This window comes from Typopeltis vanoorti, chromosome 11 (assembly GCF_054136105.1).
Source record: "Typopeltis vanoorti isolate ZY-2024b chromosome 11, IOZ_Tvanoo_1.0, whole genome shotgun sequence".
NCBI classification, from domain to species: Eukaryota; Metazoa; Arthropoda; class Arachnida; order Uropygi; family Thelyphonidae; genus Typopeltis; species Typopeltis vanoorti.
In genome coordinates this window covers 76,756,507-76,783,323 of record NC_143559.1, presented here as the reverse complement: position 1 = coordinate 76,783,323, position 26,817 = coordinate 76,756,507, and the positions used below count along the sequence as shown (strand labels likewise).

The 26,817-nt window shown below is 36.1% G+C and overlaps 1 protein-coding gene across 3 annotated transcripts in view; it reads right to left on the bottom strand.

Moving 5' to 3' along the window:
- Positions 1 to 1,175: 1,175 nt before the first annotated feature.
- The window catches only part of Hira (histone cell cycle regulator-like protein), a 429,854-nt gene continuing 404,212 nt past the window's right edge, over positions 1,176 to 26,817 (bottom strand). For all 3 annotated transcript variants that reach the window (XM_090400974.1, XM_090400975.1, XM_090400976.1), the window contains 4 exons: positions 24,250 to 24,372; positions 7,370 to 7,533; positions 2,973 to 3,064; positions 1,176 to 2,823 (listed from right to left, as the gene is read on the bottom strand). In XM_090400974.1, coding sequence (XP_090257100.1) covers positions 2,716 to 2,823; positions 2,973 to 3,064; positions 7,370 to 7,533; positions 24,250 to 24,372 — 487 coding nt within the window. In that variant the 3' untranslated portion in view covers positions 1,176 to 2,715. The remainder of the gene's footprint in view (positions 2,824 to 2,972; positions 3,065 to 7,369; positions 7,534 to 24,249; positions 24,373 to 26,817) is intronic.

The following is a 26,817-nucleotide window of genomic DNA, read 5'->3' as shown; positions in this document are numbered from 1 at the left end:
AATCTGACCCTGACACCAGCTTCAAGTTTTTCTTCCACAGTTTATTTTTCTTAGTGCTTCTTCTCAAGTATATGCTTGCATAACATTTCATCTGTGTATTATATCACTTTGGTTTGGCTTAAGCTAATACAGTTTTGACTGGCTAAATCCCAAATTTCCAGCCCGCTACTAACGGGGTGCACCACGAGAAGGTGAAGACTGGACATTAGGTCAGAAGCCTGAATACTCAACACTTTCACACAGCCTTTTAAGGAATGCTCTGCATTCCTTAAAATGCTGTGTGAAAGTCTCTTTCCAGTTATCTAGCTCCGATCCTTAAGTGATTCCTTACAACTTAGTTCTCTGAAACAGTATTCCTCAAGGGTCTAACTGATCATGTATGACTTTTTAACATGTGGAACCAGTGACTCAACATAGCCATAGTTATAACATTCCTAGTGCAATGCACCGGGAATGTTATAACTATGGCTAGTAAATTCCTAGTGCAATGCACTGGGAATGTTATATAACTATGGCTAGTAAATTCACTGCCCTTCATTTTGATCTGTTAGATCACTGCTACTGAAATTGCCGTCACTGAGCTCTGCAGCCAACTTTTTAGAAAATGACATCACGTGAAATTAAACACTTTCTGTACTGCTGATGATGAACATGTTGTAGAAATGCTTATTATTTTTTTTAAATGACAACATCTATATCATAAATGGGTTAAATACTTTGACAGCATTGTTCTAGAAATCAAACATTTTCAAGCCCCCAATAAGTAGGATGGTCTCACACCTGCAACATAAAGGCATTACCCAAAATCCATGTCTCAGATGTGAACCCACACACACACTGTAGGCTGAAAAAAATGAGATGACTACTGTTTGAAAAAAAAAAAAAAAAAAAAAAAAACACTTCATTAACATCTAAATGGGATGCTGAAGCTAGTTTATACTTTTTTCTATGAGAAAGTGTCCCGTGTATTTCAATTTATGCTTAGTGTAAATGGAACACGCATATATAAGAATTATTCTAGAAATTATATTTTATAATAAAAAAAAGTATACAAATGACATATACTTTTATGACTGAATTTAAAGAAAATAAGGGAGCAGGAAGTTTGAGAGCCACTGATATTTGTGTACTGAGCTTAAGATGAAACTTAAAATATAATAATAAACATCCCAGAGTCTAAATAAAAACATTTTATAGAAACAAGGATCTTTACAGAATGGTTTTATTTATACAGAAAGTATGAATCTTAACAATCCTGATTTAGTATACTAAATTAGGATGACAGACTTAAGCTAAAAACAGAATGTATCACTCGTAACTTGTGATGAATATAAAAATTCATTGCAAGGATTTATATTTCACAATTTATACAAAATCAAAATGTGCTTTATTTGAAAGTCAGAATCAACTGTACTGCTCTATTAAATCAAATGTTATACAACAAATCTCGAATTCTATCAAAAAGAAAATCTGATCACCTTAATACTATTGTTTTTGTAACCGTATAATGATCATTATAGTCTTAAAAAAAATTGCATATACTGCTCCAAAAATCATGACATATGGTGAAAGCTAAAAGGTAGTCTATAATGTTTAAGAAATCAGAACCACTGATAATTTGCCCACAGAAGTTTAGAAACATCAAAATTTGGATCAAATAACTTCTAGAATTTTAAATCACTTTATTACAACTATACAAATTAATGGTCTGGGATAGTTTATTTTAATCCAACTTTAATTCATTTCTAAAACTATAGTAAGACAATTATGTCTCAGTAATGTTTAAATATACACATGAATTATGATTTTATTATACTATTTTTACATTATTTAAAATTGTATAAAATACAGACCAGTATTAATAGTCTGTTTAAACAATCTGAATTATATACAGTGGCAGTCAAGACATATTACATGAAAAAAACTAGTAGTGCATCACCTAGGTTATTAAGTGCAGATGCAGTCAAGTCCATATCAGCACACATTTTAATAAGTACATGACTGTAGAAAAGAGTTTTTATGAACAAAAACAAGTATAGATGAAGTATGCTGTTGGAGCTGATATGATGAATGTGAATAAGTAAAATTTACAAGTTAGAATGAGGGTGAGAGGAAAAAGGAATTAATTATAAAAAAACAAACATTGTTACATCTTTAGCTGCAATACAACAAGGAAAAAAAAATCATAACTGTACATAATTTGATTGAGAAACTAATCAAGATATTACATTCACAATATTGCAACTGGTATTAACTGTTTGTCTTAACACAAACTCTGGGTGTATGTATTTCAGGAACCAATATGGGTAAAAACTCAATATATTCTGTCTGGCAATACAGGTGTGTGTGTCTATATATAGTACAAACAGTATTCCAAAAGTTTCTGCAATATCTTACATTTTAAGGAATGCATTCAAAATGTCTCACCAACATATCTTCAGTAGAATAAAAAATCATGTACAATAAAAAAAAGCTGTTCTATATAAAGTAACTTGAGTAGGAGGTGTTCACTATTCTCCATGAGAACTCTTCTGACAAGCTCAATCGAAGAGGTATTTCAGTTTGAGCATCACTTAATTCCTTTATGATATTCTGTATCCACATAGTGGAACAGTAATTAGCAAAAGATGATGATATTGTACAGCAGTAGACAGTATCTGCAGTGCTTTATCATCTTGGCACTTGTAAAAATTTTTACAATAATTAGCATCTATATTAAGTTAAGTTTAATTGATCCTTATATTCTGTAAATAAACGTTGCATACGTAGATTGGAACCAATAATGGGAAGAATTTCTCTTAAGAGATCTCGTTTATTCATTCCCTAGAAGAAATACATAGAATTTATGTCAATTAAAAAATATATCTCCAAACATCTCAAGGAAAGTATATTGTAAATCAAATAAGAATGTATATTTCATTCACTATTCATTAACTCATTTTAATAAATATAGAATGCTGAAAATAACTCACCAGTATGTAAGGATTCCAAGAAGAATTTTTTGATGTTTGAACAAGCGGACCTAATAGTTCTTCACATATCTCTCTCAAGCGAGCTTCCAAACCTAAAAATACATATATTATAGCTCAGTATCACTTAATCTAATGTAATAAGAGAATAGCTTGCTTAAACTAGACTGACATTCTAAAAATATTTAATATATATTAAGTTTTTTTAGAATGATAACTTTGAAGATGCTAAGACTACTGAAGTAAGATAATTATAGGTTTGATTTTTCTTCAGTGATTAGAGAATTTCGTCTAGGCCTTCTATCAATTCCAGAGTTAGATCTTCAGTGCAGGCAAGTAGGTTTCCCCCAGGTGGGGGAAACCTACTCAAGGTTAGGAGCATTTCTTATATTATACATAAAAGGAATGTACCTAACCCTACCCTGGCAATGGCAAGAGGTACAGACTTGTTATTTTCTAACAAAATTAAGAGGTTCTGCTTACTCATTCCCTTTTGGAAGGCATTGGAGAATTTATTATTTACAGCGAGGCTTCATATTTATATGTTCTATCCTCCCTCAAAATTTAAGATTGATGCCAGCTTTTTGCACAGCAAACATATCAGTCTGGTGCTGACATCACAACTATTCCCTCTTTCTTTCATCCACTTCCTAGTCTTAAAACATTCCTAATCCACATTTCTTATCGTATTTTCCACAAACTCAACACTGACCCCAAAACTTTAATTTTCACTGTTGCATCAGACAAAAATGAGCAAAAAGTAATGAGACCTCAATGCCCTTTAGTTGACCACTTGCACTGTTAAAGCTTTGGCTCAAGTGAAATTTTTGATTTAATTACATAGATTTACTAGATTTAATGGCAAATCTTCAAGATTTGCCATTAAATCTAGCACCTTTAACTTGTACATTTCCCACTATGATTTAACCATTCTCTTGCTCTTCTTACTATTAATATGTAACCAACAGTTCTGTGACACAATGTTCAAATTATCCAGTTTCTTCTGTAGCTCTTCTTCTGAATGAGCTTACACAGCTGTCCCTCCTTTCTGGTCATTAACAGTATCTAAGCCACTATTCATCACATTTCACAAAAATGGAAATAAGACACTTCCTTGTTGCAGTCCATTACTAAACCATTCTGAAATACCAAATTTATTCTTGGCTCCACAATCAAAGACTTCTTCCAATTTTGAGCATCTGTCTCTTTTCTAAAACCATACTTATATTAATATACCCTTAGACATTCCTCTATTTTATTCCTTATTCTTGCTGCCATTATCCTTTCATAAATCCCTGCACAGCAACAAAATGTTATTCCTCTATAGTTACTACACTTGTTCCTTGAGCCTCCTTTATACATTAGAATAAATAAATCCCTTTGTCCAATCTGCCAGTATCACCATCTTTCTTGATATTAATCTAAAGATATCACACATCCATTTCAATCCTGAATTAGCAGAAAATTCAATTATCCAAGGGAATTTCCATCTCCATTTATTAGAAAATGTGGTTCCTCATTATTTGTAATAAAAAACTCAGTTGTATTTATACATTAGTGGGAAGATATTAATGAGAAAACAAGGAAATGTTATGTACATTAATCTGTATAACATTTCCTTGTTTTCTCATTTATATCTTCTTTCTATTTATGTATAAATTGAACCGCCCAGCTTTTCCTCTTTAATTATTATTTTATTTTTTGTATGATTCTTTCTCTTGTCTGACCTAGTCTTTATGAACTTTGAAAAGTATTATTTTTGACTCAACTCCAACTCTCTCAGTCCACCAGCATGTATTCCCCCCCCTTTTTTTTTTGCTTCTATTTGTCTTTCCACATGTCTGTTCTCTGCTATTCTTCATTTATGTTATCTGCAATTAACTCCTGATCCTTGATGATTCAAGAAGCAATTTACTTCTAACTGGATCTGGCATTTAAAATCAGCTGCTTTTGATTTTTCTGTTGAGGTCATCACTGAAATCTTCAGCTTTTTCTTTTAGATTGAGAGATTACCTTCAGAATCTCTAATTATCACCTGGTCATCACCAAAGAGGAGTGTTTAAATTCATACCAGAGGACAGCTTAATATCTTGTTTTCTTTCTATTCCATTTTATTTCATTTAAATAAACATTACACAGAGTTGCAGATAAGGAATATCCTTATCTACCTCCTTGGTTTATTTCTGAAGATGACAGTTTAGAGTTCAATTCACTTTTAAAAATGCTATGCATTATGTAAGTGGATTGTTTTTTGTGTTACACAAAGTATATATAAATATATTGCAATATTTCTACTTTATGATTATATCATCATGCGTTATCTATAAAAATATCAAAAGAAAACAAACAATCATTGCAATCAGCAGTCCCCCTGCCATCTCTAGGAAATATGGATGTGCATTTGTATAGTTCGCCCACCGTTTTCAGGTCTCTCCTTGGAATTTTGCCAAGAATAGTCGATTCATGCTGAAGGGGAGAAAGAAATGAAGGATGTACGAATTGGTCGCTAACATGCGAAATCATGTGCTTTCTTGTCTGTTGCTGTACTAGTTCGATTTTTGTTTCGCTTTTTGCATTATTTTTTTATTATTAATTTGTATGATGGATCCAGTACAGTCAACAAGTTCTGTTGTTAAACGTTTCAGTAGCTCCGGCTAAAGAGTATTGAATAATGTGCTGACATTCTGCGAAAATGAATCCCCCAAAACACTGTATACAAGACAGTGTTCAAACCAATTTTAACTATGGATCTGAGAGCTGGGGTAGAAATAAAACACTTGACCAAAGTTAAAACTGGTTTGAACACTGTCTTGTATACAGTTAATTTAGTGTTTGACTAATTTCTCTCTTAAATAAAAAAAAAAAATAATAGCTAATGCCTTTTATTCCCTAATAGGGAGTAGGCGAGGCTTTTGTACCCTTATCTAGCTTTTGGAGATCAAGTGGGCAGTTCAATCCCCACTGGTAGCCAATCAGAGATAGCTGGCCCATGTCTATCACTAATTATAGGCAGCTACTGATACTGATGAAGAGACCAGCAAAAAGCTGCCATCTCTCTTGTGGCTAACCCTAACAGGATATGTTATTGTCTGAAATAATGCGAGTACTATGGTCGATTTTCTTGAGTTTATGGGATGAAAAACCCGCTTGTCTGCACCAGAGGTCAACTAACTCGGGAACTGGTTGAAGATAGGCTTAGAAAAAGTTCCTCCAGTCGTTGAGACTTGAACCTAAGTCTAACTTCGAGCGTCCAAGCGCAGAGGATGCAAGCACCATTTCCACTGAGCTACACAGGCCTATTTCTCTCTTATTCCATATAAATTTATTCAGTTGATTTCCTACCATACCAGCTTTGTTGATTCTATTGTCTATTTCCATATTTAATTCACTATCTTCACTAAAAACTGTGCCTAAGTAGCTGAAATATTTTACTTGTTTTATAGGTTCTCCATTCACAATACAGTTGACATTTTCAATGCTTCTGCCTATTTTCATTTTCTTTGTCTTGTGTTATTGCTGACCATTTGCATACCAATTCTATTACAACAGTTATTCAATTTAGTCAGGGAATCTTGCAGACTTGTATTGGATTTATTTAAAAGTATAACATCATCCACATCAAGTAAAGAGCTGAGATTAACATCTCCCATTTTGATATCAGGTTTAACACCACTTCTCTTCATAATGTGATTCATAGAGATAATGAATAACAGAGAGGATAATGTACATCCTTGTCTGACACCATATTTAACATCAAACCATCTTCCTGTATTTCCTTCAACTGCTGACTTACAACTCAAATAAAGACTAAAGCAAATTTTTTTACTTTGTTTTGTTTGCACTTGTGCAGTGCAATGATGGTGATGATGTGGGAGGATTTGTTCACAAATCCACCCACTGTTCCCCCTTTTTTCTTCCAAATGAAACCTTTCATAAATGCACACATGCATAACTAGAGTTCATAGGATGATATAATTTGTTTTGCTACCATAGTAATCTATTACACTCATAATACCACCACTGTAAAGTGAATATTTGTCTGTAACAAATCTATGTGTATTCAGACATGCCAGTCATATCAAGTGGTTCATATCTGATTAATGTACATCGAAATATAATTACTTACACCTTTACAAAAATACAAGCAAATATAGAATTTCTCTTGATTATCAGTTACTTATATAATCTGAAAGCAAAGATTCTTTTCCCTTTGTCATATGCTCACTGGATATGTTAATGTTCTTGTCCTTCTGAGTTGCAGAAGGACAAGAACATTGATTTCCTTGGAACAATTCCATTAATAATGCAATCTCATATATGCAATGCTACAACGTTTCATGTAATGCTCCTTGAGGGTGCATATCAAGAAATAACGATGTTTATTATTATAATCTACTCACCTTCCTGAGCCAAATATCTTGCTAATGTCAATAGCCAGAAACGGTACTCCTTTCCTGAATGAAGACACAAGGAAGCTACTAACTGATAATCTAAATGACTCAGTGTGCAAGCTTGCTGAATATTTGGTGTACTACGAAACATACCTCTTGCTACACGAACTGGCCTGTGTTTATTAAAAACACCATTAAAATGTATAACTTCTAAAGCATACATATACACAATAAAGAAATAAACATGCTTATATTAATTACATAAGTTTTCTCCCTTCAAAGAACATGCAAAAAACTTCTCCATTTAGTTACTAAATGTTGGAATTTTTTTCAATTCAAATGAATTATCCAAACATTTATTCAGCACTAAACAAGTGAATGTAGATGCACTACATACACTTGTGACAGATATCCCATAAATTAAGTAAGCTTAGGTAAAGAAAAATAATTAAATAAATAATACAAACACAGTTTCTTAAATAGAGTAGGAGTCAAATGGATGTGTAATCTTATTAAGCAAGAGATTCGTAAGAAAAGGACGATGTGGAAGGAATACTATTTGAATAAGGTGATGTCCGTTATGAACATTATAAACAGCAGGCAAGAATAGTCACAACTGTTGTATGGAAAGCAAAGTCTGAGTATGAAAAGAAACTGGCTCTGTGTGCTAAAGACAATCCAGAATTCTTTCGATATGCTGCAAGTAAAAGAAAGAATGAATATGAAAGAATAATCTTATAAATCCAGATGGCATGAGAGTTACAGATGCAGAAGAGGTTGTTCAGTTAACGAGTGCCCATTTTGTTAAAAGCTATCAACCTAGTGAATGCAACATTGAGCTCACTGTTACCTCTTCACAAGATGAAGAAACACAGGTGTGTGAGGCTGAGGTTTTAGAGCTGTTGCACAAAATGAATAAGAATTCAACAATAGGGACTGATGGAATATCAGCATGTATGCTAAGAGTGTTCAGCTGAACTGGCCATTCCTTTGACCAGGCTGTTTAATATGAATCTCAGAACAAGGAAGATTCTGCAGGAATGTATAGTAATTCCATTGCACAAGGGTGGTGCAAAGACCGATGTATCCAACTATCAACCAATTAGTATCTCAGGAGTGATGGTGAAGATTTTGGAAAAATTGGTTAGGACTTGCATTCAGAAATGGGTTGACAGTGAATCTCTACTTTGCAATGAACAACATGGGTTTATTAAGGGAAGATCATGTTTTAGCAACTTGCTCACATTCTATAACAATGTTACCACTGAACTAGACAAGGGGAATGGATACACCGTGATACTTTTGGATTTTGCTAAGGCTTTTGACAGAATACAGCATGGTAGACTGTTGTATAAATTGGAGAAAATGAGTTTGGGTTATACAATATTAGCATGGATAAGAGGATGGCTGACTGACAGATATCAAAAAGTGCTATATGAGGGATCTGAGTCTGCAAGGTTTAAAGTAACAAGTGGTGTACCACAAGGATCAGTGCTTGGTTCATTGTTATTCAATCTGTACATTAATGATATTGGGAAGGATTTCACAAGCGACATACAGCTATTTGTTGATGATGAAAAGATAGGTAGAGTAATCAGGAGCGCTGCTGACATGCAATACTTGCAGAATGATTTGAATAGGCCGGAATTGTGGGCATGTGAAAATGGGTGTCAGTTCAATGTCAATAAATGTAAAGTCATTCACTTCGGCATGATTAGCTATCCAATGTGGTATTATATTGGTGGGATTAGGCTAGAAGAAACTGATGAGGCTAGGGATCTTGGAGTGTTAATAGACAGGAAGTTGAAGTTCAGGGGCCATGTGGCAAAGATTGCAAATACAACTCAAAAGATAATTGCAATGCTGAAACAAACGTTCACATGTAAATATAAGGATGTTATTTTGCCTCTTTACAAGGCCTTGATATGACTTCACTTGGACGTGCGCAGGTCTGGTCTCCCGGTTTCTGTTGTGGTTCTGATATATTGGAGAGAGTACAAAGGAGAGTGTTAAAAATGATATCAGGATTGTGGAATACTGATTATGGAGACGAGACAGACTGAGAATTTGTAGACTGCAGACTCTAGCAAACAGGAGTGATATGATTGAGACTTCTGAAAGGGTCATACAAGATTTCAATTGATGGAATTTTTCAATTTATGGAGGGTGGGGAAAGAACAAGAGGGCATCCTTGAAGGCTGCCAAGACTAGATTTTTCTCTCAGAGGGTGGGGTGCATGATTGGAATGGATTGCCTTTGAATGTTGTAATTGCAAGCAGTGTGAATGAATTCAAGAATAAGGATAGCTGGTGTGTGTGTGTGTGTAGTATGTGGCCTCCCTTGACGAGTCTGTCTCCCTAGAGGTCTCTCTTAATAATAATAATAATAATAATAATATGAATACTGAATACCGGACATAAAAAGAGAGTAACCTATTAGTGTTGGTTGTGAAGAAGTCTCTTGGTTGTTCTCGGTTGGTAACCCAGACACCTTCCCACCAGGTTGCTATTTACAGTCCTTAATTCAGGTTCCCAAAATTTTTTCTCTAGATATAAATTTGTAATATTCTATCCCCTAATCGATGCCTTACCTAGGCAATTTTTCAGATCTGCTACTCCTTAAATTACTACTATTAGCATTATGGATACCTACAATTCATTCTATATCCTGATGCTTCTATTTGATTTCAGCATACAGTCTCAGGCCATCTGTTTGTGTGAAGAACTCGGAATTATATGAGAGGAAAATCCTTCCATCTTCATATGAGATCAGATAACTCATCTTCAAATGAAAAAAAAAAAAAAAAAAAAAAAAATGTAAGTCCTTTTATCTGAAAAAAAATCCCTTACATCAGTGATGATGAGAATCAAACCCGGTATTTTCAAACCAAAGGTGTTGTGTCATTCATCTGATTCAGCTATCCAGACTGTAGATATGTATTATGTAAGGTCATGGAGAAAATGTAAATAAAGGGAAAAGTGCTTTGTCGATATGTAACAAGAACTCTGCATTCTTTAGTCAACATATAGGAAAGATGCACTCATATCCACTATTTTTCCATTCCCATTGTTGAGGCAATAAAATTACATCCATGGAAAGGCAATTCTGCACAGCAAAATATAACTAGCTGCAAGATGCATTAGGTGTTTGGAGAATGGATTTTTTTTTTTTTGATAAAATTGACTGGTCATACCAAATCTGTAAATAACAAGGTTTCTGAAGGTAACTGTGAAGAATAATCAAAATTACTATAGCAGTTATGAATATATGCAGAGAGAGAGAGAGAGAGAGAGAGAGATAAGTAAGCTAATCAGAAAACACAATTTGCAACTGAACAGCAACCAAAATGGAGAGTTTAAACCACAAATGCGAAACCCAAGTGTTAAAAACAGAACAAGAAAGCATTTTGTTAGGTATAGATTCCAGCCTTATATGAAGTCTTCAAATATGTGAAACATGGTAAAGAGCATCATATAATCAGGTTTTTTTTTGTCACTATCACAGCAGTTGAAGATCAGTGATAGTCAACATGGACTAGGGGAGAACAACAGCTGGACATTAACTTTTCCAAATTCTGTAGAGTCAGAGCCATATTGTGTATACATGTGCTTTTGTGCTCGGTTCTTGTTAGGAATCTAAACAACAGCAAAAGAAATGATTACCAAATATACAGAAATCCTTTTGGAAAATTTGGAGAAAAGAGCAAAGCTAATAATAATGTGAAGTAGTTGCTGGCTTTTCGTTCAGCACATCGACTAGCCATTACTAACACCACGTTCCATTATAAAGATGTGTACAAATTCACATGGAAAAGAGAAACAAGAAAAGTCTCATTGACTTATTGTTTATGTTAATGTTGTTATTGTTGATAGCAGTATCTTCACACTAGTTCAGGACTCGAGCATACAGGGTATTTGAAATCTTAAGTGACTGAGCAAAATAAAATGGAGTAAATTACATTTTTGTTTAATCCTTTATTCAAGTGTATGCAAATGTCATCATCATCAAATTCCTGCCATGTACCATCAAGGGGTGTGCAGGATATGATAGTACTACATGAAAAATTTACATCATTACTAACTTCCTATCTACAATTTTCCTCCAAATCAGTCTGTTACTTGTCAAGACTCCAACATTACCAGATCTTATATTTCTATCGTCTAAGGCACTTTGTACCGTATGAATCCACCTATATCTTGGTCTTCCTCTGGGTCGTTTTGCTGCCAACCTGGCAGAGAACACTTGTTTTGCTAATCTTTCCTCGCCCATTCTGTTTAAGTGACCATACCACCTGAGATTAGCTCTGCTAACGCATTCCTGAATGCTGACAATGTCAAGTTCTTTCCTAATATTCTCATTTTTTATATGATATTGCCATTGATGCCATCTGTTTATGCCTCTAATCTTTCTCAGGACTCTCATATCTGCGGTCTCTAGTCTTTGGTCAAGTATTTTACTTCTGACCCAGCTCTCAGATCCATAAGTTAAAACTGGTTTGAACACTGCCTTGTATACAGCTAATTTAGTTTCTCTCTTATTCCATATGAATTTATTCAATTGACTGCCTACCATACCAGCTTTGTTGATTCTGTTGTCTATTTCCATATTTAATTTACCATCGTCATGGTAAATTCATGGCATGTACAACTGCAAGGACTAGAAGCTGATAGTGCATGGGAGGCAGTTAAGAAGTGTTTGCATGAAGCAATGGCTGACTGTATACCTAGAGTCCGAATAATAAATCAAGTAGGGGTTAAATGGATGAATAACACCATTAAGCTTGAGCTGCAAAAAAAGAAACAACTATGGAGGGAATTTAAGGAGAAAGGTGACTGGCAGGCACATGAACGGTATAAAGCGCAGGCCAGAATGGTAACGAGTGTGGTAAGAAAAGCAAAAAAGGATTACGAAAGAACATTGGCCATGCAGGCTAAAGAGAATCCTAAACAGTTTTTTAGATATGTAGCAAGTAAAAGGAAAAATGTACATGGCAGAATGATTTTAAAGAATGCCGATGGTAGGGAGGTAACCGAATCAGTTGATATAGTTGAGTTACTGAGTGAGCACTTTGCAAGTATATATCAACCAGGTGGTGACATTGCAGAAACGAATAAACCAGTAGATTATATGGGAATTGTGGTGAATGAAGTGGAGGTGAGTAGTCTATTGCATAACCTCAATGTCAATACAACCGTAGGATTGGATGGTATACCAGCTCGTGTCGTATGAGAAGCAGCTAAAGAATTGTCAGTACCCTTGACCATTTTGTTTAATTTGAGTCTCGGGTCTGGGTTAGTCCCGAGGGGGTGGAAAGGGGGGGGGGGGAATAGTTCCACTGCATAAAGGTGGTTCCAAGACTGCTGTTGTAAATTACCGACCGATTAGCATATCAGGAATCATTGTCAGGGTCTTAGAGAAATTAGTCAAGAAAAGAATACAGGATTGGATAGATGAAAATGGGATATTGTATGGGGGACAACATGGTTTTGTGAAGGGTAGATCATGCCTCAGTAACTTGCTCACGTTTTATAACACAGTGACGGCTGAACTGGATAGGGGTAATGGGTTTACAGTGATACTACTGGACCTTGCCAAGGCCTTTGAAAGGATACCACATGGAACCCTAATCAGTAAACTGGAGCAGATGGGGATAGATATAGGGTTGGTGAGATGGATAGGAGGGTGGTTGAAGGAGAGATACCAGAGAGTGGTTTATTCAGGAGTGGAGTCTAAAAGACGGCTTGTGACTAGTGGTGTGCCGCAGGGCTCTGTTCTTGGACCACTGCTTTTCAATTTGTTCATCAATGATATAGGAAAGGATTTGAGAGGAAGTGTTCATTTGTTTGCTGATGATGCAAAGTTGGGTAGAGCAATTGTGAGTGCACAGCATGTCAATATTTTACAGGCTGATTTGGACAGTTTGGAGGACTGGGCTAGGAAAAATGGATGTCAATTTAATGTGGCAAAGTGTAAGGTTATGCACTTTGGGATGAAAAGAATAGCAGCAGTATATCGCATTGGTGGAACCGTACTCCAGGAGATTGATGAGGCCAGGGATTTGGGAGTTTTGGTGGATAGGGAATTGAAGTTTAGGGGAGCACATTGCAAAAGTGACTAAATCAGCTCATCAAATCACTTGGCTTCAGAAAAATACTTTAACAGGCAGAGACAAACAAGTTGTTGTTCCTCTGTATCGAGCCTTTGTAAGACCCCATCTGGACTACTGTGCCCAGTTATGGGCACCAGGGTTTCTTCATGATGGGGAGGAAGTGGAGAGGATCCAGAGACGAGTGACCAAGATGATAGCAGGTCTGTGGAATGAACCTTATGAGAATAGGGTGAAGATTTGTGGGTTGCAGAGATTGGACGATAGGCGAAGGAAGGGTGATATGATTGAGAAATTCAAATTACTGAAGGGTTTCTATAAGATTGATCCAGAAGATATTTTTGAAAATATGACTGGTGTTGGGAGGACTAGGGGCCATGCATGGAAGCTGGGCAAGAGCGTGGTTGACAAGGGTGTTAGAGCAAGGTTTTTTACTTGGAGAGTGGTGAATGAGTGGAATAAGTTTCCAGAGTCTGTTGTGGGTGCTACGACCGTGAATGAGTTCAAGGCAAGGTATGATAGATACTGTGTCAATGTCGAATAGTTGTTCTCGACATGATGTTAGGGCCTCCCTCGATGAGTCTGTCGACCCCTTGGAGTTGCCCGGAACAATAATAATAATAATAATAATAATCTTCACTAAAAATCGTGCCTAAGTAGCTGAAATGTTTTACTTGTTCCACCAGTTCTCCATTCACAACACAGTTGACATTTTCAATGATTCTGCCTATTTTCATTGTCTGTGTCTTTTTATTGCTGACCTTCATACCTTATCTATTACAACAGTTATTCAATTTAGTCAGAGAATCTTGCAGACTTGTAGCAGATTTATTTATAAGTATAACATCGTCTGCATAAATCAAAGAGCTGACATTAACATCTCCAATTTTGATATCATGTTTACTACCACTTTCCTTCGTAATGTGATCCATATAGATAATGAATAAAAGAGGGGGATAATGTACATCCTTGTCTCACACCAGATTTAACATGAAACCATCTTCCTGTATTTACTTCAATTCTAACTGCTTACTTACAACTCAAATAAAGACTAAGTATTGCTTGATATAATGCCCCATTGACACCATATAACTGTAGTGTATTGAATAACTTCTCTCTCTCTCTTGGCACCTTGTCATATGCCTTTTCCAAATCGACAAACCTTAAATACAGATCTTTGTTATATTCCCATGATTTCTCCACTATTTGTCATAAAGTGAAGATCTGATCCTGACAGCCTCTATTTGACCTGAATCCAGCTTGTTCTTCACCAAGCTTTTTCTTCCACAATTCTTCTCAACCATTTCTCAAGTATACTTGCATATATCTTACCAGGAACACTCAATAGGGATATACCTCTGTAATTCTCACATTCAGTTTTATTTCCCCTTTTTATATATGGGTACTATGAGAGCTCTACCCCAATCATTAGGAATTCGTCCCTTTGTCCAGGCATTCTGAACTATGCAGTGCAGCCACTGTAAGACTTTAATACCACCATACTTCACGATTTCTGGTCGAACATCATCTACTCCTGCTGCCTTTCCACATTTCAAGACTTTGGTGGCTTTTTCTACTTCAAGTATGGATATGTATTCCTGACTGCATGCCTGGTCAGTGTTTTTTTTATCACTGTGCTGTCATCACTGCTTGTTTCATTTAGCAAATTTTCAAAGTAATTACTCCATACTTCAAGGATATCTTTTTCTCCCGTTTTCATTTCACCTTTATCGTCTCTAACTCCTTTTACAGCACTCTTTCCTCCATTCCTAAGCTTCTTCAACAACCTCCAGAATATTTTGCCACCTTCTTGATATTTATTTTCTATGTTCTTGCCAAAGTTCTCCCATGACTTTAGTTTAGCTAGTTTTACACACTGTTTAGCTTTACACACTATTTAGCTTTCTTAGATTTGTCTCTGTATTCTCTAAGAGCACAAGCTGACTTATTTGCCAGGAACTTTTGATATGCTTTCTTCTTTTCCTTCACTGCCTCTTTAACTTCCTGTGTCCACCATGGAGTTCTAATTTTTCTATCCTTGCAGACAACTTCACCACATGCCTCTCTAGCTGAATCAATCAGGGTTTTCTTCAAGGCTTGCCACTGAATCTCCAAGGTTTGGTTCCTGTTCTCAAACTCTTTCATTTTTTCTTCAATAATCTTTGTGCATTTTAGTCTACAGTTCACATCTGAGAGCTGCTCAACTTTTATTCACTTTAAAACTTTCTTACATGTCATTTTTTTTCAATATGAAATTCAATTTTATCCTGGTCAAGACTAAATAGTGATTACTTCCAATTTCTAATCCTCTGTACACTCTGGTGTCCTGCACCAGGGAGAAAACATCACTATCAACAATAACATAGTCAATGAGACTTTTCTTATTCCTTGCCTCTTCTCTCCATGTGAATGGTGTTAGTAATAACCAGTCCATGTCCTGAGCAGAAATCCAACAGGTATTTGCCATTATGCAAATATAAATACTGTAAGTTTGTGCATGAAGTATCTTCCCAACTAAGCTATTAGGATATAAAGGTTGTTGACTTCATATCAATTGCCACAATATCCCATAATGCAAAACACACTTGCCAATACAGATGTGTATATTGCTATGAATTATGGGAGCCAGACTCTGAAAGATACAAAGTCGAAATAATGCAGAAGTCATATTTACAGCACACACAAGTGTCCGCGCAGTTAGCCTAGTGGCTATGCGCTTTGCAACCATATGCCTGAGGAAGGAGCGTCCTAGGTTCGATTCCCGTCGACGACATGAGGAACTTAAGGATCTTCCTCAGCCATAGCCAAGTTAGCCAGTTTTTGGCGTGGACTGCAGGGTTCCTCCCCCCAGTTTATCTGGGGTTTTTCATCCTGCAAGAAGGCAAACTGGCCCTGTGAACACAGATGAATCTACAGTCATAAATATTAACCCCCCCATGAGGGGACTCAACTCGCCCCAGTAGGGACGCGGGAGAAATAGGGAGGAAACTCCATACGAATAAATAAAAATAAAGCATACAAGGAGCAAAAGGTGTATCACCTTATTTAGATACTCTGGATCAGAGAGAGTTTCTTCACTTGGCTACAAATAAATTATACTTGTCATAATTATACTTAATCCTTTATCCAAGCTCTATCTATCTTGTTTAATTTTTTATCCATTTCTACAGGATTTGAGGTGATTATAATGAAAATATGACTGTGTGTTTGTCTTGCTTGGACTTATTAAGTATATGTAAGGATGTTTGTATAAGTGGAATATTGGATATGTACAGGAATCTAAAAATTGCCCAACCAGGTAATGCAGACTGCAGAAAAGAGAATACAAAAAAGCAAGGAGGTAATTTATAATGACAATACACAAATCCTAGGAGTATATGGAACAAAGGGATTAGGCTTGTTGCCTTAGTGAAAAAGTGTGGCCTCAGACTGGCATTACTGAGACCTGGCTCTCAGTAATGGCAGTAAAAATAGGAGGGAAGGGGTATGATGCTAATGATATCAGATGATTTCAGTCCAGTTAGGATAGAAAGCTATGACTGGACAATATTAGTAATAGTTTTCTGTGTATCAGTGAGTTTGAAGCTATGTGGTGGTGGGGGTTTAACAAGATCAAATACATGGTGAACAATGCCATAAACCTAATGACAACAAAATGCATTGCCAAATAAACCTCTTCTTCAGCCTATCAGTCCTTAGGATGAGTATCTCTTGATTAGGTGTCACGATGAATTAATGCAGCAGACACATCACTCCTCTGCTGCATCCCCTTAGGGCAGATATTTATGACTTGATCTGAGTGTTCATGGGAGCTAGTTTGCCTGTTCTAAGGGATGAAAAACCTGAATTCCTGGGAGAAAAAACCCTCTTCCTCCATATGAGACCAGCTAACTCACTATTTTTTTGAAAAGACCCAATAAAGGATCATCTATCCCAAATGAGTTAAGACTCAAATAAAGCAAATGGGTGCTAAATGATTATTCATCATTATGAGTGACTTTAATTATCTAAACAATAACTGGGTATCAGCAAAATTTAATCAGCTGTTGCAAGATAACTTCCTAAATAGCATGTGACAGAAGGAACTCAAGGTAAAAGAGTATCAGACCAGATTATAATGGGGGGGGGTCACTGTTCTGCCTCCAATTAATGACAGTGATTATGCTTGGGAAGCAGCTAAGTTTAATATTATTATACTATTAAATAACATTAAGTAAGACCTCCAAGGACTCATTGTGGAGAGGGCACTCTACTCCATAACACATCTCACTATCTCCTCTTCTATTTAATCCTTCAATGGATGTTTATGGATGTTCTTTTCAGAAGAGTTACATGCTGAACTACTAAGCATGAAATTATGACTGAGGAGAAAACTAGATTTGAGATGGGAAGGATATCACTAATGCATGGGAAGTATTTAAAAAATACACCAATGACACAATATTAGAATGTGCTCCTAGAGTTGGAAGAATAAACAGGGTGGGAGTGAAACAGATGTGCAATCTTATTAAGCAAGATATTGTTTAAGAAAAAGTGATGTGGAAGGAATACCAAGTGCACACGAACAATGTCAGTTACGAAAATTATAAGGTGCAAGCCAGAAGAGTTCTGACTATTGTATGGAAAGCTAAATGTAAGTATGAAAAGAAACTGGCTCTGCAAGTTTCTTTTCATACTTATGTGACAGCCCAAAAGAATTCTATCATTATATTGCAAGTAAAAGAAAGAATAACTCTCGTCAATGCAGAAGAGATTGTTCAACTAATGGGTGTCCATTTTGCTGAGTTATCAACCTGGAGCACGCAATATATAGAGCTCAACGTTACCGCTACACTAAAGGAAGAAGTTCAGGTGTAGGAGGAGAATTTTTTTTTTTTTATCTGATTTTTATGGCACAAAGACGTCAAATGTTATACTGCACCAGGACACAAGTCATAGCAGTACATATGGTAACTGATTAGTAGGACAATCACAAACATTCATGCCCCTGGCAAGATTCGAACCTGCAGCCTCTTGGCTGGAGCGCCAATATGCTAACCACTCGGCCAACCAGGCTGGCATATGAGGAGGTATTAGAGCTATTTCATAAACTGAATATGACAATAGGGACAGATGAGATATCGACATGGATGCTAAAAGAGTGTTCAGCTAAATTGGCTGTGTAATTTTTGTCTCAACACAGGAGAGATGTTACATGACTGTTAAGAATGTATAATAGTCTAATTGCACAAGGATTGTGTGCAAAGACTAATATATCTAATCATTGACCTATCAGTATCTCTGAAGTGGTGATGAAGATTTTGGAAACGTTTGTAAGAGATTGCATACAGAAGTGGGTTTGACGCTTAAACACAACAGAGAATCTATTGTGTTTGAGTAGCTTGACACTTACTCATATTTTATAATAATGTGATGGTTGAATTCGACAAGGGCAATGGATACACCATGATACTTCCTCTGTTAAAGCTTTTGAAAGGGTTCAGCATGCTGCATAAGCTGAAAGATATGGTACTGGATTATCAACTACCAATCTGGGTAAGAAGATATGGCTAATTGACAGATATTAAAAAGTTGATGGTTGAATTCGACAAGGGCAATGGATACACCATGATACTTCCTCTGTTAAAGCTTTTGAAAGGGTTCAGCATGCTGCATAAGCTGAAAGATATGGTACTGGATTATCAACTACCAGTCTGGGTAAGAAGATATGGCTAATTGACAGATATTAAAAAGTAGTTCATGAGGAATGTGAGTCTACAAGATTTAAGGTGACCAGTGGTGTGTGCTATAGATCAGTCACTGATATTCAATCTTTACATTAATGACAATGGAAGAATGTAACAGGAAACATACAGCTATTTGCTGATGATGATGCAAAGACAGGAAGAGTGATCGGGAATGCAGACATGCAGTACTCATAGAATAATTTGATTAAACTAGAGTTGTGAGCACGTGAAAATCGCTGTCATTTCAATGTTAGTAAATACAATGCGAGTTGTGTTGGGGGTGTTGAGGAGAGATAGTACCTCTCCACTTACAGTCGCACATAATTGTGGTTAGATGGATTGGTTCTCAATGGACACCCAACTCTCACTTATGGCTTCAAGAAGCTACTGTAAACTGGTAGCTGCCACACCCCAGTAAACTGTGTCGACCCCACAGGCTAAACTAAGCGAGGATAGCCAGATATGGTGATTTCAAGCAGCAACTTGTATTCAGCGAATCCGCTGCAACAGCGTCTGTACTCTATGTTAGGAGTGGCTTAATACAAGTCAAGGTATGGTGGTTGACACTCAATGAAACTTAGCCACTGAAACTGCATGAACTCAAGCCAACCTAAAGATGCATGCCGGCTGAACCGTTGCCTGGTCAAAAATAAGGGTCACACCCACTATTAGGGAACCAAGATAGCGAAGGCAAAAAATATGTTATTGGAACAAAACATCACCTAGTAGATAGGAAAAACATAACAAGCACAGCAACATGGAATGTAAGAACCCTTCAGGAAGGAACATTGGAAATACTATTGCATGAATTAGACAACTAGAAATGGGAAGTGATTGGACTCTGCAAAACCAGGAAAATTTCACCATGGACAGTACACAATTTTAACTTCAGGCAGAGAGGACAACAAACACCAAGAGGGAGTAGCACTTATATTAAAACCAAAGCCTCAAAAACTCTCTACTGTCTTGCAATCCTATCTCTCTCTGGGATAATTAAAGCAAGATTTAAAACAACAATTAGATCACTGACTATTATTCAAGTGTACTCACCAACTTCAACATCATCAGACGACATTGAGGAGTTCTATACAGACTGCAAAAAGCAGTACAGGAGACATCAAGTCAAGTCCTCCTAATGGTAACGGGGGGGGGGACTCAAACGCAAAAGCAGGCAAAGACTGGGATACCTGACCACGAGTAATCGGACAGTTTGGGTATGGAGAAAGTAATGAACATGGCAAAAGATTGCTAAACTTCTGCTCAAATAATAGACTAACAATGACAACACTCTTTTTAAACAACCAAATCCCAAAGAAAATGGACATGGTATCACTAGATAGCCAAACCAAGAATATAATTGACTATATTATTGTAAACCAAAGATGGAAATCAAGTATCCTAAATTGCAGATCCTTTGCTGCAGACTGTGGATCAAACCATAAGCTAGCATTAGCAAGCCTAAGAATAAACTTAAAATCTGAAAGCACTTTTAGAGTCAAAAGGAGACTGAATGTAAATAGACTGCAAGACAATATTCTAAGAAAATAACAAGAACTAGATAAAAACCTGAAGGAACTACCAAAACAGAATATAAATATTGAAGAACATTCGTGCAAATTAAAGGAAATAATATTAAAATCGACAGAAAATACAACAGATTACAAAGAGAAAGAAAGAAGGAAGAAGAAAGAAAGAAGGATCAGATCTCGAATGAAGTAAAAAAGTTAAGCAATCAAAGGAAAGCATGAAATTAAAACAGAACTATAACAGAAACGAATATAATAGATTAACCAAACAAATTAGAAAACTAGTGAAAAGAGACAAAATTAACTAGGCACCTTCTAACAAGGTTAGAAGAAAAATGCAAAATGGCAGAGAAGCTATCAAAAGAAAAGAACATCCATGGATTATATAAACAAATAGATCAAATTAGTAAGACACAAACGACAAAAATGATAATGATCAAAACAAAGAGGGACAATTAATTGAAAGTTAAACAAAAATAATGGCCAGATGGGAAGAATACTTTAGAGATTTATATAATAAAAACAGCTCTCAGGATATCATTATTCAAGCCACTGAAATGGAAAGAGAAACACATTTTTATCAAAGAAATAGCACACAGATAAACTTAAAACTAGGAAAGCACCTTGCTCTGGTATTTATCAAATACTTGCAGAATTTTTAAAAGCAGGAAAGGAAAGGAACAACTTTTGGAATTAAAAACATTTGTAAGGATCTACAAAAATGAAGCAATATCTATTGATTGGACCAAATCAGTTATAACTCCTATATACAAAAAATTTAATAAATAATTGCAGAGGCATCAGTGTTAAATTGTGAATGAAGATATTTATAATTAATAATCATAAGCAGAACTTATATGAATTTATTTTGTTAGTCTATTGCTTATAAAATGTTATTCGTGTAATTCCTTTTGAGTTTTGTTAGTTAACTTTATTTATGTAATTTTAGGGTATATCATAGACATGATAAGGCTCTGTATTAAAGTGTCATTTATTTTATTTGCTTTATTCCTTTAATAATAATATAAGAAACTGTGATTATGTATTTTTAATATATCCAGAAAATTCCTTGTGATATCATTTGATTGGTTGTGGTGAGAAATCATGCAATTTCCTCCTAGCGCATGAACTACTACATACCAAGGGAAAAGCATGTTCGATGTGAGTTAAACTGGTGAGAACCAGTTACTGGCAGGAAAAAGGAACGAGTGGACATGAAAACAAAAGTAAAAAGGAGAATTGATTAGGGGAGTTGAGAGAACACTAATTCCCAACAAAACTATAAGAAAAATAAAGAATCTATATGAGAAATCTGAAAGTGCGGTATGAGTGGAGGACACCTTAACCAATTGGTTCCACGCAGAGAGTGGAGTAAGACAGGGATGCAATCTATCACTAGACTTGTTCAATCTTACACGGGAAGAAGCAACTGGTAAGGCCTTAAACAAAGAAGACCCTGGAATCAAAATATATGCAGAAAAATATAACAAATTTAAAATTTGCAAATGATATTGTATTACTTGAAAGCATGGGAGAAGATCTAGAATGAATTTCTGATAAAATAAAGGAAGAATGTATAAAATTTAGATTAAACCTAAATATAGACAAAACAAAAATTATGCAAATAGGAAAAAGAAACACCAATCTGAAAATTGAAATTGATAGCATGAACCTAGAGCAGGTGGAAAACTTCACCTATCTTGGAGGAGTAATTGAGTACAACGGTGAATTTATAGAATTAGCATTAGGAGAAACCAAGCAGGTTTCAGACCGGGACGAAGCACAAGTGACCAATTATTCACCTTAAGACAGCTAATGGAAAAGAAGCTAGAGTACAACTAAGATATAAAGACGAATCAATCATGCATCTGAAACTTTTGGACGACTAATATATTGACTTCCATATAATAAAATATGCAATGCTGAAATGAACACTGACAGGTAAGAACAAGGAAGTCATTTTGCTTCTTTACAAGGCTGTGATATGATCATATCTGTATGCAGATCTAGTAGAGAGATATTGAGAATTTGTGGAGTGCAGATACCAACAAACAGGAGGAAGGAGTGATATGATAGAGACCTACAACCTTTTGAATGGGTCATACAAGATACCAGTAGATGGAATTTTTCATTTTATGAAAGGTGGAAAACAGACAAGAAAGAATCCATGCAAGTTGAGAATGAATGCAGTCAAGAAAGGGGGTGAGAGATAGATTTCTCTCTCATGGAGCAACATGTGACTGGATGGCTTGCCTTTGGAGATTGCGAGTGATATGTCTCCTTCGATGAGTCCTAACTCCCTTTCAATTTCAAATCCTCTGTACACTCTAGTGTCCTGCACCAGTGAGAAAACATCACTCTCAACCATAACATAGTCAATAAGACTTTTCTTATTCCTTGCCTCTTCTCTCCATGTGAATTTGTGCACATTTTTATGTTGGAACATGGTGTTAGTAATAACCAGTCCATGTTATGAGCAGAAATCCAACAGGTATTTGCCATTATTATTAGCTTTGCTCTTTTTCTCCAAATTTTTTACTCTGCTATTTAGATACTCACCAAGGACCAACTTTTCCTTTTTTCATTGTGTCAGTTGCTTTCTCTAAAGCCTCAAAAAATTCCTCCACTTCCACTTTAGCAGAACCGTCTGTGGGACCATAGGCACAAATAAGTCTCACTGTCCAGTTCCCCATTCTCATATTTGCCCACATCACTCTACTTGATATTGCCTGCCATTCAAGATGATTAGCCTCATATTTAGTGTTGAATACTATTGCTACTCCTTCTTTTCCTTGATTGTCATTTCCTGAATATAACATTTTGTGTTTATTGCTCAGAAAGATCTCACCAGTTTTTGTCTTTTTTGTTTCAGTCACCCCTATTATGTTGATCTGGTACTCATCCAATTTCTCAGCTAGCTCCATTTCTTTGCCATGTAAGCTTCTTATGTTGATAGTACATTGACTGTAATTTTAGATTGTTCAGAATGTGTGGTTGTCATCAAACACAATTGTGTTTGATGACAACCACACATACTGAACATTTAAGAAATGTTTGATTGTTTAAAATGGTCTTTCTACCTTCATTTACCTCAAAAGCCCACACCTTTCCTAGAAAAATGTTGAAGAGTTCTTTCTCTGTTTCTTCTTGTCTCTAGTCCACACAAGACATCTGTATACTATAGGTTCTAACCTTCTCATACTGAGAGACTGATTATAATGTTATGTAACTGTTCATGCAATGTTTTCTCCTCCCTTCCCCATCAAATCTCCTTTACTGACTAACTGTATTAATTTATTTCTGGAAAGAGAAAAGTAATATGAGATGGATAAGTATTTTCTTGATATCATTTTCTATTATCAGTAGATAATCGAACAAAATAAAGCTGTAGGAAAATATCTTGTTGTAATATATCTTACAAAAGCATATAATAAGATATCAGATCACTTGGAGAATCATTCTTTTGAAAAAATTTTACCAATCAAAGCTCTATCATGAGTATTTTAAAGACACGACTGAAGAAAATCATACCTTCTTATATTCCCCTGAAGCGACGCAAGTGGCAAAACAGTTCCATTAACCATTTCATGTGGAAGACTGGATTGACAATCAGAACACTGCTGAAGGATATCATTATTATGGCTCACTAATAACCTTGAAAAATATAATAATAATAAAAAAAATAAAAGCTCTGAAAATTAATTCAAAATAAATTAAAGTGATTCTTTTTTTTTTTAATAGGTCCACAATTAAAAAAAGCATACAGTGAAGACAAGCCATATTTTATACTATAATTAAAAGTTGTTATTAACAACACTTGAAGTGGGATAACTTGAAATGACTAATGGATAATCTTTAGTGAGGTCAGACTTTCTCGCTTTCTTTTCCTTATACATACTTCACGCACTGATAATAAGGAAATTCAAAATTACTGTGATAATGATGTTTGCATAAAGACTGCAGATCATCCTGGTGAAAATTACATTTGCACCAAACATTGCTTGATATCAAAAACTATGCTTATCAGAAATCTGGCTTTATTTCAATGTGCATGTTCATAAGAAATCTACTATTCAAGTGATTAAGAAGGAAGGCAGAATCTTAACATGTTTCTTGAAAAGCTGGGGGTTGTATCCACTGAGGATAGATAGTATGGGGAAGACTGTTCCAAAGAATACAGATAGAGGAAATGAATGAAGGAAGAAGATGAGAAGAAGCTTAATAAGTCTGGAGTTAAAAATATTTATGGATAATGACTAGAACACCAGTAAGTTCTTGTAGACAGGCTTATACGTTGGTTATGCATTATTAAAACACTTAAGGAATTGAACAACGTAGTTAAGGATATAAATTAAATTATACTTTAATAAATATTTTCAGATATTTCAGCAATGTCACATTGCCATCTTCTAAAGGAACTTACAAAAAAAGCACGTGCACGTGGGCACTACAAACACAGTAACTGTGAATGAAGCTATTGTTCTCCTAAAAGTCCTGATGGTGCCATCTAGCGGGCTAAGTAGGTGTTCTTGGCCGTTGGGCTGAAGGTCTGCTGATGTAAGCCTCCCACATTTGGGGCAGTCGCATACAACCAAATTTGTTGAGGTTTGGAGAATTTCTTAGGGCCGAGGCCGATTCCATAAATAGTCTTTCGTATTTGTATTTGCTACAGTGTATTACTGTAGCCCACTTCCACCGTATTCTGTGGCGTGTATCCAGAGCATGGTCCGCAAGACCAGAATGGCTGTACTTGTGAAACCGGATGTAGTCCTTGTGTTCAGAAATTCTGATATTCGCTGTCCTGCCTGTTTGGCCAAAGTAAGACAGATTACAACTGCAAGGGACCTGGTATACACCAGGTAGGTCTAGGGGAAGTGGTTGGTCTTTAGTGGAGTGGATAAGGGATGCCAATTTTCTGTAAGGTTTGTAACAGGAGGTCAGGTCATGCTTTTTTAAGATTTTGGTAATCTTTTCCGAGGTGTCTCGGATGTAGGGAATGGTGATGGATTTAGAGTAATCCTTGTTGTGGAGGGGGGGAGGGGATCTGTGGTTTGTAGGTTCTAATATTTTTTGGACTTTTTTTGGGGGGTAGCCATTGGCTGAGAAAGTGTTGAGGATGTAATTTAGTTCAGTGTTTAGGGCCAAGTCATTTGAACAGATTAGTTTAGCCCTGTTGTATAGTGTTTTCACTACTCCATATTGTTGTGAGGGGGGGGGGGGTTGTTGGTGAATGTATCTGCCTGTATGGGTGGGTTTTCTGTAAACTGAGAAAACCAAGGTTCCATTAGGCTGGCGGGTGACTAGTGTGTCTAGGAAAGGGAGGCAGTTTTTTTCCTCTTTTTCCAGGGTGAATTTGATTCTGGGGTGTTGATTGTTTAAGTGTGTTAAGAAGGAGAGAAGTGTTTCAGAGCCATGTGCCCAAATAGCGAACACATCATCAACGTAGCGAAGCCATATGGTTGGTTTTTGTGGGGCAGAGGCTAAGGCTTTTTCTTCAAAGGTCTCCATAAAGAAATTGGCCAAGGGTGGGGAGAGTGGTGAACCCATGGCTGTTCCCTCTATTTGTTTGTAGAATTTTCCTTGCCAAACAAAATAGCCTGAGTTCATTGTGAACTGAAATAAGGCTGAGATATCGGGAGAAAATTTAGCTTGGATTAGCTCTAGAGTTTCCTTGAGTGGGACATTTGTGAATAAAGAGGAGACGTCAAAGCTGACCATTATGTCAGTATGTTGGAGTGTAAGGTTTTCTATGCTGGCTTTGAAATGGGCTGAGTTTTTTATGTGTGATGGTGTGTTGCCAGTATAGTGTGTGAGCTCTTTGGCCAAATGTTTAGCTAATTTGTATGTGGGAGAATCAATGCCATCCACTATGGGACGTAATGGCACATATTCTTTATGTATTTTTGGGAGTCCGTAAATACGGGGGGTATAGAGTTAAATGGCTTTAATCTGTTGGTAACTTCTGCAGGCCAAGAAGTGACTCTCTTAAAGAGCCTGTGAAGTTTTCTAATTTGAGAGTTGGTGGGATTGTAATTGATGGGGAGGTAAGTAGCCCGATCTAAGAGAAGAGCATTCAGCTTACCTGTGTAGTCCTTTTGG